The sequence below is a fragment of the Lycorma delicatula genome, chromosome 6 (genome assembly GCF_047948215.1).
Source record: "Lycorma delicatula isolate Av1 chromosome 6, ASM4794821v1, whole genome shotgun sequence".
In the NCBI taxonomy this organism is placed as follows: Eukaryota; Metazoa; Arthropoda; class Insecta; order Hemiptera; family Fulgoridae; genus Lycorma; species Lycorma delicatula.
The window spans coordinates 139,884,131-139,902,427 of record NC_134460.1 but is presented as its reverse complement, the minus strand read 5'-3'; the positions used below and the strand labels follow the sequence as shown (position 1 = coordinate 139,902,427).

Sequence of the window (18,297 nt, the reverse complement as noted above, 5' to 3'; positions counted from 1 at the left end):
TCTGTTCTTTAGATTCAAATAACATTGTTGAATTTAAATAACACTTAATCGCAATCAATACTTTCTAACATTTGTCATTAATTTCTTGCTTTTACTTTCTCTTTTAAATTGAAGAATAAAAAAGATAAAAGCTAATTTCACTGAAATACATATAAAAGAATAACTAAATTAATTATTGTAAAATAGAAAAAAATATCAAAATCATATAAATTAAAATAAAAATGTAATTTATTATTTTAATGTATGTGTTTATTATTAATTATGCATGCAATACACACAAATTTTAAATTGATCGGGTAATATTATGTCCCTTTACTGTACCTAAAAAATTATACAGAAAGAGAAACTGCTAAAATGTTTGCTACTATTAAACCAGATTTAGAATAGTCTTTTCTTTCTATTAAACTCTATATTTCATATTTAGATTTTTCTTCCAATTAGATGTTTTCTTTATTTATACAATATCACAACTAAACATTTTCTCACAACTTTTTTTTACATTTTCTCTTATAATTTATTATTATTGAGCTCAGGAAATGAATATATATATATATATATATATATATGGAATCCTTAATATAAAACAATTCCTATTCATTTTTCATTTGTATACAATAGTGATTATAAAATATAGACAAAAATGATGCATTAATTTTAATTAATATTAGTAGTAGTTTTTTTTATATTTTACCATCTTTTTTTCTGTAATATAAAGGAGTTGTTCCAACTGCTGATCCTTCTGTAGCATTTAAAGATGTAGATGCTGCATTTATGGTTGGTGCAATGCCACGTAAACAGGGAATGGAAAGAAAGGATCTTTTGTCAGCTAATGTTAAAATCTTCAAAGATCAGGTGGGTCTTAATGCTGTGTTTTGACATATTTATTTATTTGAACTTTTCTCCATGATTTTTGATCATTGGTGATTACAAAGTACAAAGGTGATTAGTCAGTCATTACAAAGTGATTAATGAACATAATAGTTATAAATTAATGTTTAATATCCACCATATTGGACCATTGAATGACATCTATTTGAATAAATTGACTTTTTTTTAACTCATTTTCTGAGTGAGTGTTGATGGATTAGTTGGTTTTCAACTTATTGATTTTGTGTTTTGTAAAATGAAAACAAATGTTAATTTTTTCTCTTTAATTTAAAACACTTTTGAGGTAATTAAAAAATTACTCATGAATTTGAGTATAATTAGTAGGAGTAGTTTGATTTCATCCAAACGGTAGTCTTGCATTACTATCTCCTTTTTAATACAGCTTTAAAACTTGTATTGCTGTTATTGCGGGATGAGCAAAACATTAATTGATGAGGATAGTATATCAGGTTTTTTTTTTCAAATGATTTGATCTGTAAAGACTAAATCAAGAGGAAAGTGTTATCAAAAGTTAAATTTAATAATTGTAGTTCAATAATTTTAGTCCTGGGAAAACCTAGAAGACCAGACTTTTTTGACAACTTTGAGTTATTTTTAACTTTAGTTTGAAAATAAAAGTTGTGAAATGAATGGTTAGACGATATTTATTTTCATTAATTGAAGATGTAATAAAGTAATAAATTTTAATTAATACTAGGCAAAGAATCCCCAAAGTTTTTGTATAAGGCAAAATTTTAATTTGTTTAAGTGTGTGGATGGGCACAGGGTTGCTTTCATTCTATAAAGCTTCTATGTACAAAAACCAAGAAAGTGTTAATCACCTGACATAATACATAGTACATGTAATACATCGCATATATTGCACTGTTAGTATATTTTGTTAGTAAATCTATAAATATATACTGAATAAATTAATCATTCCATTAAGAATTCCATTTTCTTATCTCATATGATATATGATAATAACAATATTGTTCAATAAATATCCAATGATTTGTTCTATTATTCCACTTCTTTATTTACTTAAACAGTTCATGTTTTACAATTTTTATTTATTATCTATTTTTTTTTCTATACAACTTAATGGTGTTATATTGTAAATTTTTGTTATGAAAACAATGTCCACATCTTTTTTTTTTTTATTCATTTGAAGAACATTATTGTTGTCAGTTATATCTTGCTTTTCTTTTATGTCTTAATTTTTAAAAATATTTTGTGCAAAATACACATTTCAATCGGGCACAAATTCACAGATTTACATCATCTGTTCTTTAGACTTTAATGTTTTCCAATCAATTGGGTTCTGAGTTGGTTCTATCAAGTTATATCAACTTGTTAGTTGATAGTAGTTAAAAGTTTTGATTTAAATTTTTTCTTGTCAGACTTTTTATCAATAAAAAAATGGGATTTTGTTTTTATTTAGCAAATGTTAACTATTTGCAAAAAAAAAATGTTAAGATTTATTAGGTTATTTAACGTGTGGTTGTAAAGATACTTTGTTTTTTTGTGTGTGTTAATTTGTGATAGTTGGATTTAGTTTATTTAAGGATCACATAACCTTATAAATTCTAAGTCAGGTAATAGCAAGACAGTGACGTCATACTTGAACAAGTAAACAAGTTTATCAGTCTGCATGTGCAGTTTGTTTGTTATCTAATATTAATATCTAATTTTCCGAGTTATTGATAACTTTATAATTTAGACTATTGATAACTCTTATCTGCTCTTTTCAATTTTGAGAAGGGTTGATAAGTGTGTTTTTATTGTGTTTGTGTTTCATTGTGTTTTTCTATTATTGCTTATATTTTATTATGGGCTAATACTGATTATTATTAATCGTTATATCATAGTACTGATGTACTGTAGTATTGTATTTAATACTTATTGTTGTTATTGATTGACTTTATATTACGAGATTATTGTTATATTGTATTAGTTATATTACTGGTGTTTGATTATCAGGTTTAATTAGGTAATCTGCGGAATGCCTATTAGAAAAAGACAGCGGTGCATTACGCCCTCAGGGTCGGATACAGAAGGGTCAACACAGCACCCATACTCACATCAAGATGTTATAGACCTTAATATGATTGCAGATACTCTATGGCGACTAGTACAGGAGAGTACAAATGTTAAGCGAGAGATCCGAGAAACAGCTAGCCAACTCATGGCTAAGGTGGCAGCGGTTACCTTTTTGGTTGAGGATCTGGCTCCACCCATTACGGTGGAGAAGGAAATGCAGACGGATAAACCAGATAGGGCTATAGTGACAAATATGGAAATGAAACAGAAATTAGAGCAAGGTGTGGAGCGGGATAGTATCCCCGAGCTAATCTCGCAGAAATGGCCAGAGGAATTTTTTCAACATGTCGAGACCAAGATGGGTACTCCCAAATTGGATAAAGGCAGTGAGGTTATAATGGTCCTGGATTTAAACGGTAATAAGAAGGGTGCATTTGCTAGAAAAGTCTGCGATTTTGCCCTGAGAGTGTGCAGAATGCTCAACAAGGGATCGGTAGTACCGGGTAGTGTACTTCATGATGCACCGATGGCGGAGGTGGTATTGGGGGCCTCTGCTGCCGAACAAGTGTCGGTAGGTACTTATGTGTTATTCATAGACACAAAATTAGAAGAATCAGCTGTTAATACCCATCTAGTAGAAGGAATTACGAGGATTGAGAGCGTAGCACAGTCTACCCTGCCTGTAGGTGTTGTTCTTGGCAGAACTTCACACAAGCTTAGGCGTATACTAGAATACAATTCAAGGAGGGACGGTGTCAACTGAGTCCTCTACCAATTGATGGAAGAAAAGACACCTAGGAGCAGGTCCAAGTCGACAGAACCTATAAAGACAGTAGTTATTAAGTAGGAAGGGCTAAGTTATGCCCAACTCCTGCGCGAAGTAAAGGCAGGAACTGGAGAGACAGAATCTGGTGTGGTTATTGCAGCTAGGAAAGGCAGAGGCGAGGCACTTGAACTTCGCCTTCGAGATGGTGCTGGGAATGCCAAGGCTGTTGTGGACAAGGTGCAGCAGAATGTAGAAGGTGCACAGATCGCTACTGGAGGTAGATCAGCTAGGCCTGTAGTAGTTCATATCAGAGGAATGGATGAAGAAACTAAGGAGGCAGACATACTGAAGGCGGTTCGAGAGGCACTTCCAGATGAGGAGAGACACGATATTCGTATCTCCTCTGTTAGACCGGCCTATGGACAGACACAAAACGCGACTGTCATACTGCCAAAGAAAGCTGCTGACACCCTGGTAGCTAAGGACAGGATTAATATAGGATGGCTATCTTGTAAGGTCGTCCTTAGGGAAGATGTCCCTCGTTGTTTTAGGTGTTGGGAACAGGGGCACCTTGCTGGAAGTTGCAGGGGACCTGATAGGAGGAACTCCTGTTATAATTGCGGGATAGCTGGGCATTTTAGTCGCAACTGCTATGAGGCATCCAAATGCGTTAAATGTGGGCAGGATGGGCATAGATTCGGGAGTCCTGCTTGTAGGCAAGGTAAGGAACGTCCTAGAGAATGAAGATTCAATATATAAATGCAAACAGGAGTGGACTTGTTCATGATCTCCTGTGGGAGTCTTCTTCTGCAAGGGGCATGGATTATGTTCTCATCACGGAGCCTAGCAGATCTAGGGTTACAGCTGAACATTAGTGGACCGATCTCAGGGGAGACGTTGCTATTAGAGATCTATCTGGCAGATTTGCCCATACAGACCTAAAGAAAGGTGAGGGGTATGTCCGTATTAAAGTCGGAGGATGGCTCCTATATTGCTGTTATATCTTCCCCAACTGTATCTGGGAGGATTATATAGAGTTTAGTCTAGACGGACTGGGTGAAGATGTCAGGCGGTCCAATTGCCCAGTGATAATTTTTGGTGACTTTAACGCTAAGATTGCGGAGGTTGGTGGTGAAGTAACTGATCGCCGAGGCGTAGCTTTGGCTGAAATGACGGCCTCATTACGACTTATTAGTCTAAACGATGGGACACCAACTTTCTGGCGGGGTGACAGGGGATCTGTTAATAGATCATGTATATGTTTCTGACTCATCGATGATGCCGACTGAATTTGAGGTTTTGGGCGATGAACTTTGTAGTGATCATTGAGGACTAAGGGTGGCGCTGGAAGGATTTAGACCCTTGGAGAGACCGGTTGAGTTAACCAGAATAGTATGAGGCAGTTTAAAGAAAGGTTATTTTGCAGGTTCAACCAGCTATGCCCTAGGAATGCAGAGGGCTTAGCGTTAGCTATTAATAGAACGTGTCAGGACACGTTGAGAGTGGATAGACAACTAAGAGGCCTGTATACTGGTGGACTACAGAGATAGGCAATAAAAGGGCTGAAGTACTGAGGTTGAATCGCCAATTACAGCGGCGGCGTGCCAGAGGTAGAGACGGGATGGAAGAGCTCAGTGATAGACTCAAAGTAGCAAAGTCTGATTTGAAAAAGGCTATCAAACGGGAGAAGAAGGAAGCCTGGAATAGATTGTTGACGGAGTTGCAGGATGATCCTTGGGGTCAAGCCTTTAAGATTGTTAACAAGCGGTTAGGCAGATGATCCCGGTCATTCCATCAGATAGAATTTCCGGTATTGTAGATCATTTGTTTCCAGGTCAGCCAGATTTCGAGTGGCAGATAGAACCAGTACTAGATGTCAGGGCTATTACGTTGACTGAGCTCCGGGGAGCTGTTGCACGTTTAAACGTGAAGAAGAGCCCGGGTCCGGATGAGGTTCCGGGCGAGATTGTACGGCTTGTTGTCCAGACATTTCTGTGGACTGTCTTGGAATGCTTCAATGATGCATTTACGAGGGGTGTTTTTCCAAGATGCTGAAAGGTGGCTAAGTTGGCCTTATTACCGAAACCTGGTAAGAATATTGAAGATCCTGGGTCATACAGACCATTATGTTTGTTGAATACGATGGCCAAAATTTATGAACGCGTAATTGAGCGTAGACTAGAGGAGCAGATCAACAGTCTAGGAGGTCTTTCACCCCAGTAGTACGGGTTTAGGAAGGGCAAATCGGCAATACATGCAGCTCTCAGGGTGATTAATTTTGCAGATAGTGCAGCAATGGGGACGCGGCAGACTAGGAAGATTCCAGTACTTGTAAGCTTGGATGTCAGGAATGTCTTCAATAGTCTCCCGTGGCGAGTTGTCGCGGAGGCTATGGAGGCGTTTGGTGTTGATCCACAATTAAGGAGCATTGTGAGGGACTATTTCAGCGACCGGTATGTTAAAAGCGTTTACGGAGATCGAAGAGTTTGTTTTCTGTATGAGAGCGGGGGTTCCTCAGGGCTCTGTCCTGGGTCCCCTTCTCTGGAATATTGCCTATGACGGTATTTTTCACCTGCGGTTTCCGGAGGGTGTAGAGGTAGTTGGCTTTGCTGATGACCTAGCATTATTAATCAAAGGGGTTGATAAAGAGCAGATTGAAGAAAAAGGTAATGAAGCTTTGGCTACGGTTTGTGAGTGGATGTCTGCCCATGGTTTGTCCGTGGCTCCTGAAAAGTCTGCAGTTCTGGTTTTTTTGGGTAGGAGACCTCTTCGACAAGTTAAGCTCGAATATGATCTTTCTCCAATTCCTCTTGCGGATAGAATTAAATATTTGGGTGTATGGATGAATAAGAACCGGAGTTTTGGTCCACATACAGAGGAAGCTTGCAATAAGGCTGAGAAGGTACTATCGGCAGTTTCTCTGCTGATGTGCAACACGTTGGGGTCCTAAGGAGCGAAAGAGGAAGGCAATTGCAGCAACGGTAGCTTTGATGCTATTGTATGGTGCACCGGTGTGGAAAAGAGGATTGGATATCCAAAGGTACAACAGTAAGATGGCATCGTTACATAGGAGACTGCTCCTGCGTGTATCATGCGCATATAGGACAGTCTCCTATGATGCTGTGTGTGTCATAGCCGGCTCACTGCCTATCGATCTGTTGGCGGAAGAGAAGGTATTGAGATTCAAGGGGACACCTAAAATAGAGGCGAGGGCGAAAAAAATGAACAACTGGCAGGAAAGGTGGGCAGCGTCTTTAAAAGGCGGTTGGACAAGGAGACTTATCCCAGATATAGGATGCTGGGTGGGACGGCGCCATGGCGAGATTAGTTATAGTCTCACTCAGTTCTTATCAGGACATGGTGATTTCGGTGAGTAGTTATCGGTTTAAGCTCCGAAGATCTGCTGTTTGCAGGGATTGCCAAGAGACCGATAGTGTTGAACACACTGTGTTTAGATGCCATAAGTGGTATGATATAAGAGACAGGTATACAACAACAACACCAGAGACTGTAATCAATAGCATGTTGACGAATGAAGATATGTAGATGGAAGTAGCAAATATGGTTGGTGAGATTTTGAAGGAAAAATTTGAACAGGAACGCCTTAAAAAAAAGGGGTTACGAATTATGGCGGCGTCTAGGGACAGGGAGGCAGCCCCCATGACTAGGATGCCTGGGCATGCTCACCCACAAGAATGGGCATGTCTGTGTACTTACGATGATGTCAAGGGAGACCCTCAAGGTATGAGCGGGAGGGCGCGCTGTGAAAGCCATATGGAATATCTCTCCAGAACATCAGGATAGGGCCTGGAAGGGCAGATCCTACATTGAGGGATATCTGGGCTTTCCCGAATGGGAGGTTCGGTTATCTTGGAGATATATAGGAGACCCTGATGGGTGAGTCCCACAGCGGACAAAGACAGGATGGGTGGGGGTAATCATCCGCCATTACATGCGGCGGGGTCGACTAACGAGATGGTTGCCCCTGTATGTTAAAAGATGGGAAAAAAAAAAGGTTATTTAACCGGATGAAACCTGTTACCTGGATATTACACTTAACTTGTTAGATATCATATTGAAGGTTTTAATGTTGTTTGATTCAAGCTAAGAACGGCCTTATCTTTTTCTTTTGTTCGTGGTTGTTAATAAGTTGTTATCCTTGTTACTTTATTATGTCATAGAAGTGTTTTAAAATAAATTTCCTGTTCTAGTTGGTCCATATAAATATTGTCAGAGTTATTTGATATCACCGTATCTCAGTTTATTTTTTAATTGAAAAATAAGAAAGGAAAGCTAAATGTAGTTTTAAGGGCATTGGAGGGAGTATTAAGAAGATAAATGATAGAAAAAGCTATGATTCAGAATTAAGTAGGACTAAGTTATATGTTGCAAAAAAGTTTGCTACCAGTTGTTTATGTCCTCCCTCCCCTTCCAAATGTTTCAGTATTTTAAGTAACTTTAAAAGCCTTGAACATTTATGAAATTTGTTTACTATACAATTATAGAAAAATATACTAATCAGTTTTTATCATAAACTATACCACTCAGCTGATTATTTATTTTGAAATGCAGAGATCATGCAGTCCAATATGTAAATTGCAGGTTATATAATCTAATTGAGACATTTCAGGAAATAATTGATAAAGTAAGAATTATGTCAAAATTTTTGTTTTATAAGATTTTTCAGATTTACCTAGCTTATATAAATTGTCATGATTTATGCATGTTCAAAATCTCATAATATGCAAAGCATTAAAATCTTTAATGATTTTTTTTTAATGATTTACAGTGCTTAAAATTACTCCATAATCAATCGGTGGAATAAATTAATTTATAAAAGAAAAAATAACAAAAATTAAAATCAATGAAGTTGATCATTCTTTAGATGCTGTTATCTCTGCCTTTCATCCAGAGGTCTTGAGTTTGAATCCTGGTAGGAATGACATTTTTACACATTACCAAAATTGTCATTTCATTTCATCCTCAGAAGCAATACATCCTAACAGTGGTCCCGAAGGCTAGAAAAAAAAGATACTGTGGAAAGCACTACAATCATACATCATCAGACAAATCTTTAAAAATAATTTTTAAAGCTGCAGTTTGAATATTACTATTATGAGAAAGCATTCATTTTGTTTAACATTGTTCGAGAGAGATTAGGAAAATGAATTTTATTGAATAATTTTAATGGTTCTTTAATTTTATGAAATGTATATTTTATGCTTATGTTACATTATTTGATTATACTTGAGATTTTGATATTTCCAAGTTGTTTGATACTATGGTTTTGTTATAAATATGAGATTATACACTTTATTATCTTTATTTTAATTCCTTACAAAATCATTTTGGAACGTTAAGAACAACTGATGAGATGAATTTTTTTTAAGTGCTATTGACTGTTAACAGTCAGTAATAACAAATAAATGTCAACAGCATGCGGGGAAAATGCATGTAGTGTTGTTTAACTTTAGTGATTTATAGAATCAGTTTATCAATTAAGGTTTTGAATATTGAACAAGGCATTTTATCGTAACTTCATATGCTTCAGATTCCAGGATGTTACTCCTGAGACATTCCAAGAATTTGCAAAACGATCAGGCTGTAAACGATGCAGTTTATTGTCTTTACTTTTAGAAAAGTTCAAAAGTGATTTTAGTGTAATATAACATTTATTTTTAGCTATTAAAATTAGTAGTGATGTTAATTGTTACATAAGTGTACAGACATTAAATCTTATATAATCAAAAAATAAATAGAAATTGTTTTTAACTAATTTATTGATTGCATAATTTATGTGGAATTTAATGCTCAGTAAATGTAATGCTGGTAAATAGTTACTAATCAGTAGTTGGTGTGATAAGAATTAGGTTCAGCTTTTTGAAATATTTTAATTGATATTTTTATCTTATCAATTTATCTTATTAATTTTAATTTGAACTATTAAACCTAGTATTTTATTAACATATATGTATCATTTCTAAAGGTTATTGCCCCATGCTCTGCATAATTTATAAATCACACAAATTTATAATACTTAAAATATAAACATTGTACTAACAATGTTATTAGTACTTTGTTGTTTTAATGGAATAGGGTAGGTTTGAGAAAAATAAATTAATAATTAAATTTAGTGTTCTTTATCTGTATATGAAAATGTTAATACATTGTGTTGGCAAACAAATTCTGTTTGTCTTAAGAATAAATATCTAATAAAGGTATAAAAGGAATATCATATTCTTGCTTTTATCATCTTTCCTACTTGTACTTAACAATGTTTTATGACGGCCCAAAAAAATATCTCTGTAAATCAGAATCCCATTTGTTTGTTTAACCAATAAAACATATTACTTTCATACTACATTTATTGAAATTTGGGCAGGTTATAGTCATAAATTTAATACACATATTTGTATATCTAAATTATCAGCAATTAGTGGTAACTTTTGATTTGTTGTATAAAGATGTTCTAATTAGTCTGATCATGTTCTAATTAGACATTTTGTGGTTTCATACATAGTTGATAAATGTACATATCTTTTTAATACTCAAGTACAGTAATATAAATAAATTAATTTTCTTATTAAAATAAGTAATAATAATAAATGAAAATAATTTGAGACTGAATATTTGAGATATTTTTCTGGTTGCTTATAAAATTTTGGTATTTTTTTAAATATTGTTAACTAATTATTATTTTACAAATTTTGGTTTAAAATAAAAAACTTTATAGGTAACTACTATCTCTCTCCCCCTCTTCCTCTCTTTCTCACTCTCTCTCACACCATAAAGAGAGGGGGATGTAGAATAGTAACATCACACTACTGAATATAAGTACAGTAAGTACCAGTATAGCAAGAAGTATTGCACCATTTACTGTTCATATACTGATTGATAAAAATAATACTATATCCACAGGAAGCAATTCATTGTTGCTTTTGGATAGGCATTATTGTTCCATGCTTCATAGCTTAGCATTGCTCCATGTTTCTAATGTAAGTGCACTCTAAGTGGTGGGGTGATTAATTTATTAATAAGGATGATATACTCTATTAACCTATCGAAAATTATGAATGTTTACAGCATTTCCAACCCTCCTAGATTTCTTATCTCATTCCAGAATGACAACTTGCACATAATTCCTGAAGAAGTATGAAAATACTTTACTTCAGAATCTTAAAATTAAAAATGTGTTCAAAATTGGTGAAAATCATGTTGCCTTAGTGAGAAAAACAAGCCATACTTAAAATTGTTTTTATTTTTAAATATGTTACTTAGATTTTGACGTAATTTCTTTAAATGTAAAACTAAAGTAATAAATAAAATTATAAAATAGCAGTTAATATGAGATGGGAAATTAGTCTGATGAAATGCTGATTTCTAAAGGCCAAATATAATTCACTCTAATCCTATTGAATGCAATACAAATTTTATCCTTTTGGTAAAGATTTCAGATTGTCATACTTTAGGACAACATATAAATGACTAGCTGACTCGGCAATGCTTTGATATATTTGAGTAATATATATATATATATATATAGATTAAATGAACACAAATGAAAGTTTGATAAAACATTAAAAAACTGAAACTTACAGAACATCACAAAATTTAACCTTTTCCTTTTCCCATCCTCACCTCTTTCCCTTTTTCACAGAAATATTTCTTTTCACATAACTAATATATATTCTGAATATGAACCAAATTGGACCATAAATACAATTTTTTGAAATATCTCATTTGTATTTCCATCTAGCAGGTCCAGACTAATTCAGAAACCTTTGTGAGCATGTGCACAACAACTTATAAAAAGTTTCATCCCAATCTGATGATGGTATAGGAACACCTACGGGACAAACAAACATTAATTTATATACATACATAAGATGTAAGCAGTACTGGATACTTTTCAAGGCTTAAAAATTAAATTTTTCATAGATTGTTTTGATAATTTATTGATATACTTTTAAGCACATATATATTTACTTAAAATAATGTAATTTTTTTTATAGGGTCAGGCATTAGACCAATATGCAAAGAAATCAGTTCTAGTTCTGGTCGTTGGCAATCCTGCAAATACAAATGCATTTATTTGTTCAAAATATGCACCATCTATTCCAAAAGAAAATTTTTCTGCTATGACTCATCTAGATCAAAACAGAGCTCAAGCACTAATTGCACATAGGTTGAAAGTACAAGTAGATAAAGTTCATAATGTTCTTATCTGGGGTAACCATTCATCAACACAGTTCCCTGATGCTAAATGGGCTTATGTCGAGATACCAGATGGTGATTCCGTATCTGTTAGTAAGGCATTAAATGATGATGAATGGCTTCAAAATGATTTTATTAAGGTAAGTTATTTAAGTTATAGAACAGTTTACCTGTGATATTTGCATAGAGCAAAAATCATATTGTCTAATTGTAATTGCTACTGTTGATGGTTTTCTTTACACCAGAGTTTATTGCAGTTAAAGATAGATCTTATTGAATGATCACAATGAATGAGTTTATTGTCCTTGAGCCAATGTTGTTACACAGACCCTTTTTGCTCTTATCATTTTGTGACCCTAGAAAAATCTTGTTACTTGTGTGGTGAGAAAATATACAGAAACTAATAGAATAGATTTGTTTTTTTAAGATATTACCTTAGTAATTTTAACTAAAATTCCATATTTGAACCTTATTCTATCATAAATCCATATTTCTTATGTTGAGACATTCATACCTGTATTTTTAATCATTACAGCTACATCCTATGAAGAATGACAATTGATATGTTTTATTTAGATTTATTTTTCTTCTGATGAATTTTATGTACAAAATATTTTAATAAAAAAAAAAAATTTTCTGCATTTTATCAAATACTATTTTATATAAAAATAAAATTTTAATAAAAAAGAAGTTTGATTACAACAATACAAATTTTCTAATATCAATCCTAATACAGTGTGTTTAAGCAGTATAAAATATCAATATACATCAGAAAGGTCATTGTTATTATTTCATCAACAGGACCTATAATTTGATTTAATTTCTTTGATTAGCCTATTTAACTTAAAAAAATCTCTTTCTATCTACCCGCCTGCCTGCACCCCCCTCTCTCTCTCTCTCTCTCTCTCTCTCTCTCTCTCTCTCTCTCAACATGTTGATGTATATTGCTTCAATTCACTAAAGATTAGCTAGCAATGTATTTGAAGAACTGTAGATATTCTGTAGCAGAAAAATAAATTATAAATAATAATTATTTATACATATTAAAAATTGTTATTATTCTATGCAATGGAGAATTTTTAAAAAATGTGAGTTAAATATAACTGTTGAAAGTGTTTGTAGATTAATTAAGTAATCATATACTTAGTTGATTTGGATAAGAGTCCATGTATAAGAAAAACTTTTTTTTCAGAAGGGAATTTAAAATATTTTTTTTAATTTTTTCTGGTCCATCCTTTTTGAGAAAATTGAAATAAAAATCAAAACATAGCCAATTGACAATCCTATCTTTGTTAATAAAAACACGTTTAAATTAAAAATCCTCTTAAATTTTTAACATATACATGATGTAGTATAATAATAAATTAGTAGTAGTTTTTTCAGACATTCTAATTTTATAGCTTGCCTTCTAATTTTTCAGACATTCTAATTTCATTGCTTGTTAATCTTTAGATTAAGGGAAAGCCTACAAGAAATATCAAAAAGACATAATTTAGACCAACAAACAGACATTTGTAATTCAACTTCAGTCATAGTTACCAAGAAGTTACAAATCACTAATAAGCAATAGTTTTTTATGTGATAGATGTGAACAAAAATTAATAAGCTTAGGCTGAGGTCTTAGTCATACAACCTACATTTATTAAAAAATGTATCTTAACATATGTTGTATAATGTAATATTAATAACTTTTTCAATAAAGTTATGTAAAGTAAATTTTACTAATTTTTTTTTTTTTTACATTTTGATATACTTTAAAAGATTAGTGAACAAAGAACCATTCTTTGATACCTTAGAAAACATGATTTTTTAAAAAACTATTATTAACAGTGCTTGCAAGTTACACACTAAAGGAAATATAGATAGAGTGCTAATCAGCACTAAAAATGCTCACGTAAGTTAGGCAACATTCATATAAATAAAAATGTAATAAATCCGTTCTGACATAATATGTATATGCTTGCAAATTTCTTCTTTTTTTAATATAAATTTTTTCTTCTTAGAGTGCCATCTTACTTGGATGTTAATGATCTAAAGAAAGTTGAAACAGCTCAGTGGAAGTGTATCCATATCACCCATAGCCATAGAAATTGCTTAACCATGAAACTATAACAACCGTTGGGATCATTGCCCAGGGATGTCAATTTGTACTTCAGACAGTTTCAGTTTATTCTATTAAGTAGTTTTCCACTGTTGCTTGGTCTTTATAATTATTTAATGATTCTTGTAATACATTTTTTTTTTATATTCTAAATGTTTTTCCCCTATTTTATTGAACATCTAAATTCATAGATTATATGTCATTTTTTCTATTTTATATTACAGACTGTTCAAAATAGAGGTGCTGCTGTTATTGCCGCTAGAAAAATGTCATCAGCAATGTCAGCTGCTAAAGCTGCTGGAGATCATATGAAAGCTCTTTGGCAAGGTACACCGCAGTCAAAATGGGTATCTTTGGCTGTTGTATCTGATGGTTCATATGATATTCCTAAAGATATCATTTTTTCCTTTCCATGTGTAGTTTCAGACAAAAAGTGGTCTATTGTTCAAGTAAGTATATAAGGATGATTATTGTTATTAGTTGAAACAATGTTTGCTGATTGTATTGTACTGTTACATTGTATATTGTTTATTGAGCAATTTTATAATGTAGTAACAAAAACAAATTTTATATATACATATATATATTTGATTGTATTGTAAACGCTATTAAAAAAAAAAAAAAAACAAAATACGCTCCAGAAAATATTAAAAATGAATAAGCAATTGAACAACAGTATTACACTTAAAAAAAAAAAAACATATGAAGTATTGTGTATTTGCAATAATGAAGGAGACTTTGTAAATCCATTAACATGGATTTTTTTATTAGGTACATTATTATTCATTTACATTTCCTATTTAATATTTATTTATGCATTGTCCAAACAATAAATATCATATGAGGTTTTCATTTCCCAACATATGCAGTGATAATGTAATATATTAAATATAATCCAATCATGTGGAGCTGTCAAGTTCCTTAACATTACTATCAAAATATCAGTCTCATTATAATGCACCACTATATTGTATATATAGTCAACTGTAACAAACTACTATATTTATTTACTACTAATTAAACTACTATTTATTTACTTATTTATGCCCATAACTACATTCATAGGCTGTCTCAAGACAATTGGCAGAGAAAGTGTTTTTATTTCCAAACAACATGACAAGGCAAACTAGCAACAGTATATACCTGTAACTCATGTAATCGTAACCATGTACCAAGCATGTTTCATTTACTAGTCTGCTCAGCAGCAGTGCGAAAAATATGTGTTTATTTTTACACTCTAGATTATTCATGTTGAGTATAGATATAAAAATGGAGCAACGTTGTATATTTGGAAATTGTGTGTGTTGCTGTTTATCGGCCCCACCAATTTAGCAGGAGATGAAGTTTGCCTGTTAAGAAGAATTTTAAGCGAGTGGACAAGATTTCATTGACTTAAAGCATTTGTCAAAGGTTGCAAGACTGCCACGCTAATTCCATATAGCAGCCAATTAATGAGTCAATGACACTTACTAAGGAAAACATTAACACCATAGTGGAGATTATTCATGACTACAAACATTCATTAATCCAAATCCTTGAATCGTTGATCCTCATTCCAAAAACATATATCCATCATGTTCTGACCATAAGGTTACATCACATGCAGCAAGAATTGTGTTCATTATTTTAACCTGCTGACAAAACAGGAATGTAACTTGGAAAAAGGCTTGTCAAAAACCAAAAAACTTTGTCGGTCACTATCAGCCAGCAAGAAGGTCATCCTCATTGCATTTTTTTACTCTCACGGTTTTCTTTATCAGCACTTCGCCTTTGAAAACACCCTGATAAGTTCCCTTACAGGAACTTATCGCCAGAAAACAACCTGAGTTGAAGCTGTCATGGGTGTTGCAGTCTTTCTGTAAAAGTATACCTGAAGAAAAATTTAGGAAGGCCATGCTTACCATGTAGAGAGTAGACAGCAATAGTGAATAACTTGTAAACTTACTCGTAAAATAAAACTGTAAGGTTAAATTATGTTAGATTAAAAATTCTTTACCTGAACTACCTTGCAGCCCACTCTATTGTTAGCTAATGAGTTGTCCTACATTGTTGTCAGGTAACTTTTTTTGTCAGGTCTTTTTTTTTTTGTTGTCAGGTTTTTTGTATAGCACTGTTTGAAAATATGACTGATACTGACTGTTGTTTTGGGACAGCCTTTTTATATAAACCTAAGAAGTATAAGTGAAATTGCGAATTGTCATTGATGTGACAATTCACAATCAATGACAATTGATTGTCATTGATTGTGAATTGACAATCACAATCAATCACAGTCATTGATTCCCTTTTTTTAACAAAAAGGCTATGTTAACTTTGGGACTAATTGTAAAAAATGTTTATGGTCAACTAGTCTTGCTGTTTTATATACTATCTTTTGTTAATACTAAAGCATCTGTTTTTTTTAAATTTTTATAAAAATTATTTTTGATTCCAGGATTTGACAATAGAAGACTTTGCTCGAGAAAAGCTTGATATTACTGCTAATGAGCTAGTAGAAGAAAAAGAAGAAGCATTGTCTGTTTGTGAAGATTGACGAGATGTGCCCCACATTACCTCAGAAATCATTTCAAAATTATAAAGTGTTCCGTTTTCTGTCCTAATATTTTATTGTACTGGTTCATATTAATTATAAGTGACTGAGGTAGGGGCACAATGTTTTCAGCATGAATTACATGTGTTATAAACTACAGTTATATGTTCAATTATTTTAATTTGTTATTAAATGATTTTTTTTTAATTTACTGATTCGGCATTTAAATTAGTTAAATAGTGTAAAATTGTAATAATGTGTAAATTGAAAGATGAAATCCTGAATTAAACTCTTGTGTTAACTTATTAAATAATCATCCTGTTGCAGCTGAAAGTTTTTCATTTTTTCCGCCTTACAATTTGTAGGATATTGTTTTATATGCAGTTTATTTCTATTTAATTTTTTTCTTATTTTATATTTATTTTTATTAGGTTGTGGAAATGAATTATTATATAAAATTCATTTATAAATAATGAATCAGATTCATTTTATATATATTTCTTCGTATTTACTTATTTTTTGAATATCTTTTAATCCTTTCTGATGAAAGTAAGTTTATGGTTTTATTTTGTAATTGAAAAATATTAGTTTAGTATGAAATTAAAAGTTCAATTGAATTTAAAAAAAAAATATTTTTAAATAACAAATCGTTTACTGATTAATGTTGGATAGATTGCTTGCATTTTTACTGCTAATTTTACTTCAGTAACTAATATCACTGGGTAATAAAATATCAGCTCAAAGCATACATCATTTCTGCAGATAATATTAATGAGGCATTGAGTAAAATCAACAGATAATGATTTCTGAATGAATATTTCAGTAAGGTCCATAGAGTTGCTTACCTCGCAATTTTTCTGGGATTTCAAATTATAATTTCAAACGTTGAACATTTAATGAATGCTACATTGCTTATTTAATGATACTAATTTGGAAAAGAGAATATTTTGTACTTTCTAATCAATATAAGCACTTTGTCATCTTATATTGACTTAATGATAACTTTCTGAATGAAAAGATATCAGTTATCCTGTTTTTTCTTTCTCAAAGAAAAATATTAGTTTTTCTTAAACTTTGTGCATCTTCTGCCTGTCACTTATTTGTGTTGTGTTTTGTCTTTGTAACGTCTATAATCCATTTATATTGCTCATCTATTCTACAGTATGTTAGACATTGTTCAGTCATGTCTTTAAAAATGCATTTTTTTTTTTTTTTAAATAATTCATAATGAACAATTTTTTTTATATCATTATATATCTATATTTAGTTAAAATTACATGGTGTGATTATATTTACTTATGATTTATTATTACATTCGAAAATTAATTCTGTGTTTACATTAGAATTGTCAAATCTGAACTTAGGAAAAAACAAATGAAATTATTTTTATTTTATATCTTACTAGTTTAGATTGATAACAACAGTAACTTCTTTGTAATCATTGAAAAAGTTTTTACGTTCATAGATGCAGTTTTCAGTGTGGTTTTTTATACTTTTAAATACAGATAATATATAAAAAAGATATTTATTTGTTATTTTTTTAGTTTTTTTTTACTGATTATTTTTCAATAGGATTTTATAACTTTAATTTAATTTTAATTAAAAAATTGTTAATTTACGATCATAGATGCAGTTTTCAGTGTGGTTTTTTATACTTTTAAATACAGATAATATATAAAACAAGATATTTCTTTGTTATTTTTTTAGTTTTTTTTTTTTACTGATAATTTTGCAGTATGATTTTATAACTTTCATTTAATTTTAATTAAAAAATTA

The 18,297-nt window shown here is 31.8% G+C and overlaps 1 protein-coding gene across 1 annotated transcript in view; it reads left to right on the top strand.

Moving 5' to 3' along the window:
* Mdh1 (malate dehydrogenase 1) overlaps positions 1-17,731 on the top strand; it is a 37,448-nt gene extending 19,717 nt beyond the window's left edge. Inside the window, exons 3-6 of the mRNA XM_075368652.1 lie at positions 716-852; positions 11,689-12,030; positions 14,216-14,440; positions 16,426-17,731. Of these exons, the coding sequence (XP_075224767.1) occupies positions 716-852; positions 11,689-12,030; positions 14,216-14,440; positions 16,426-16,524 (803 nt within the window). The 3' untranslated portion in view covers positions 16,525-17,731. The remainder of the gene's footprint in view (positions 1-715; positions 853-11,688; positions 12,031-14,215; positions 14,441-16,425) is intronic.
* Positions 17,732-18,297: the final 566 nt, after the last annotated feature.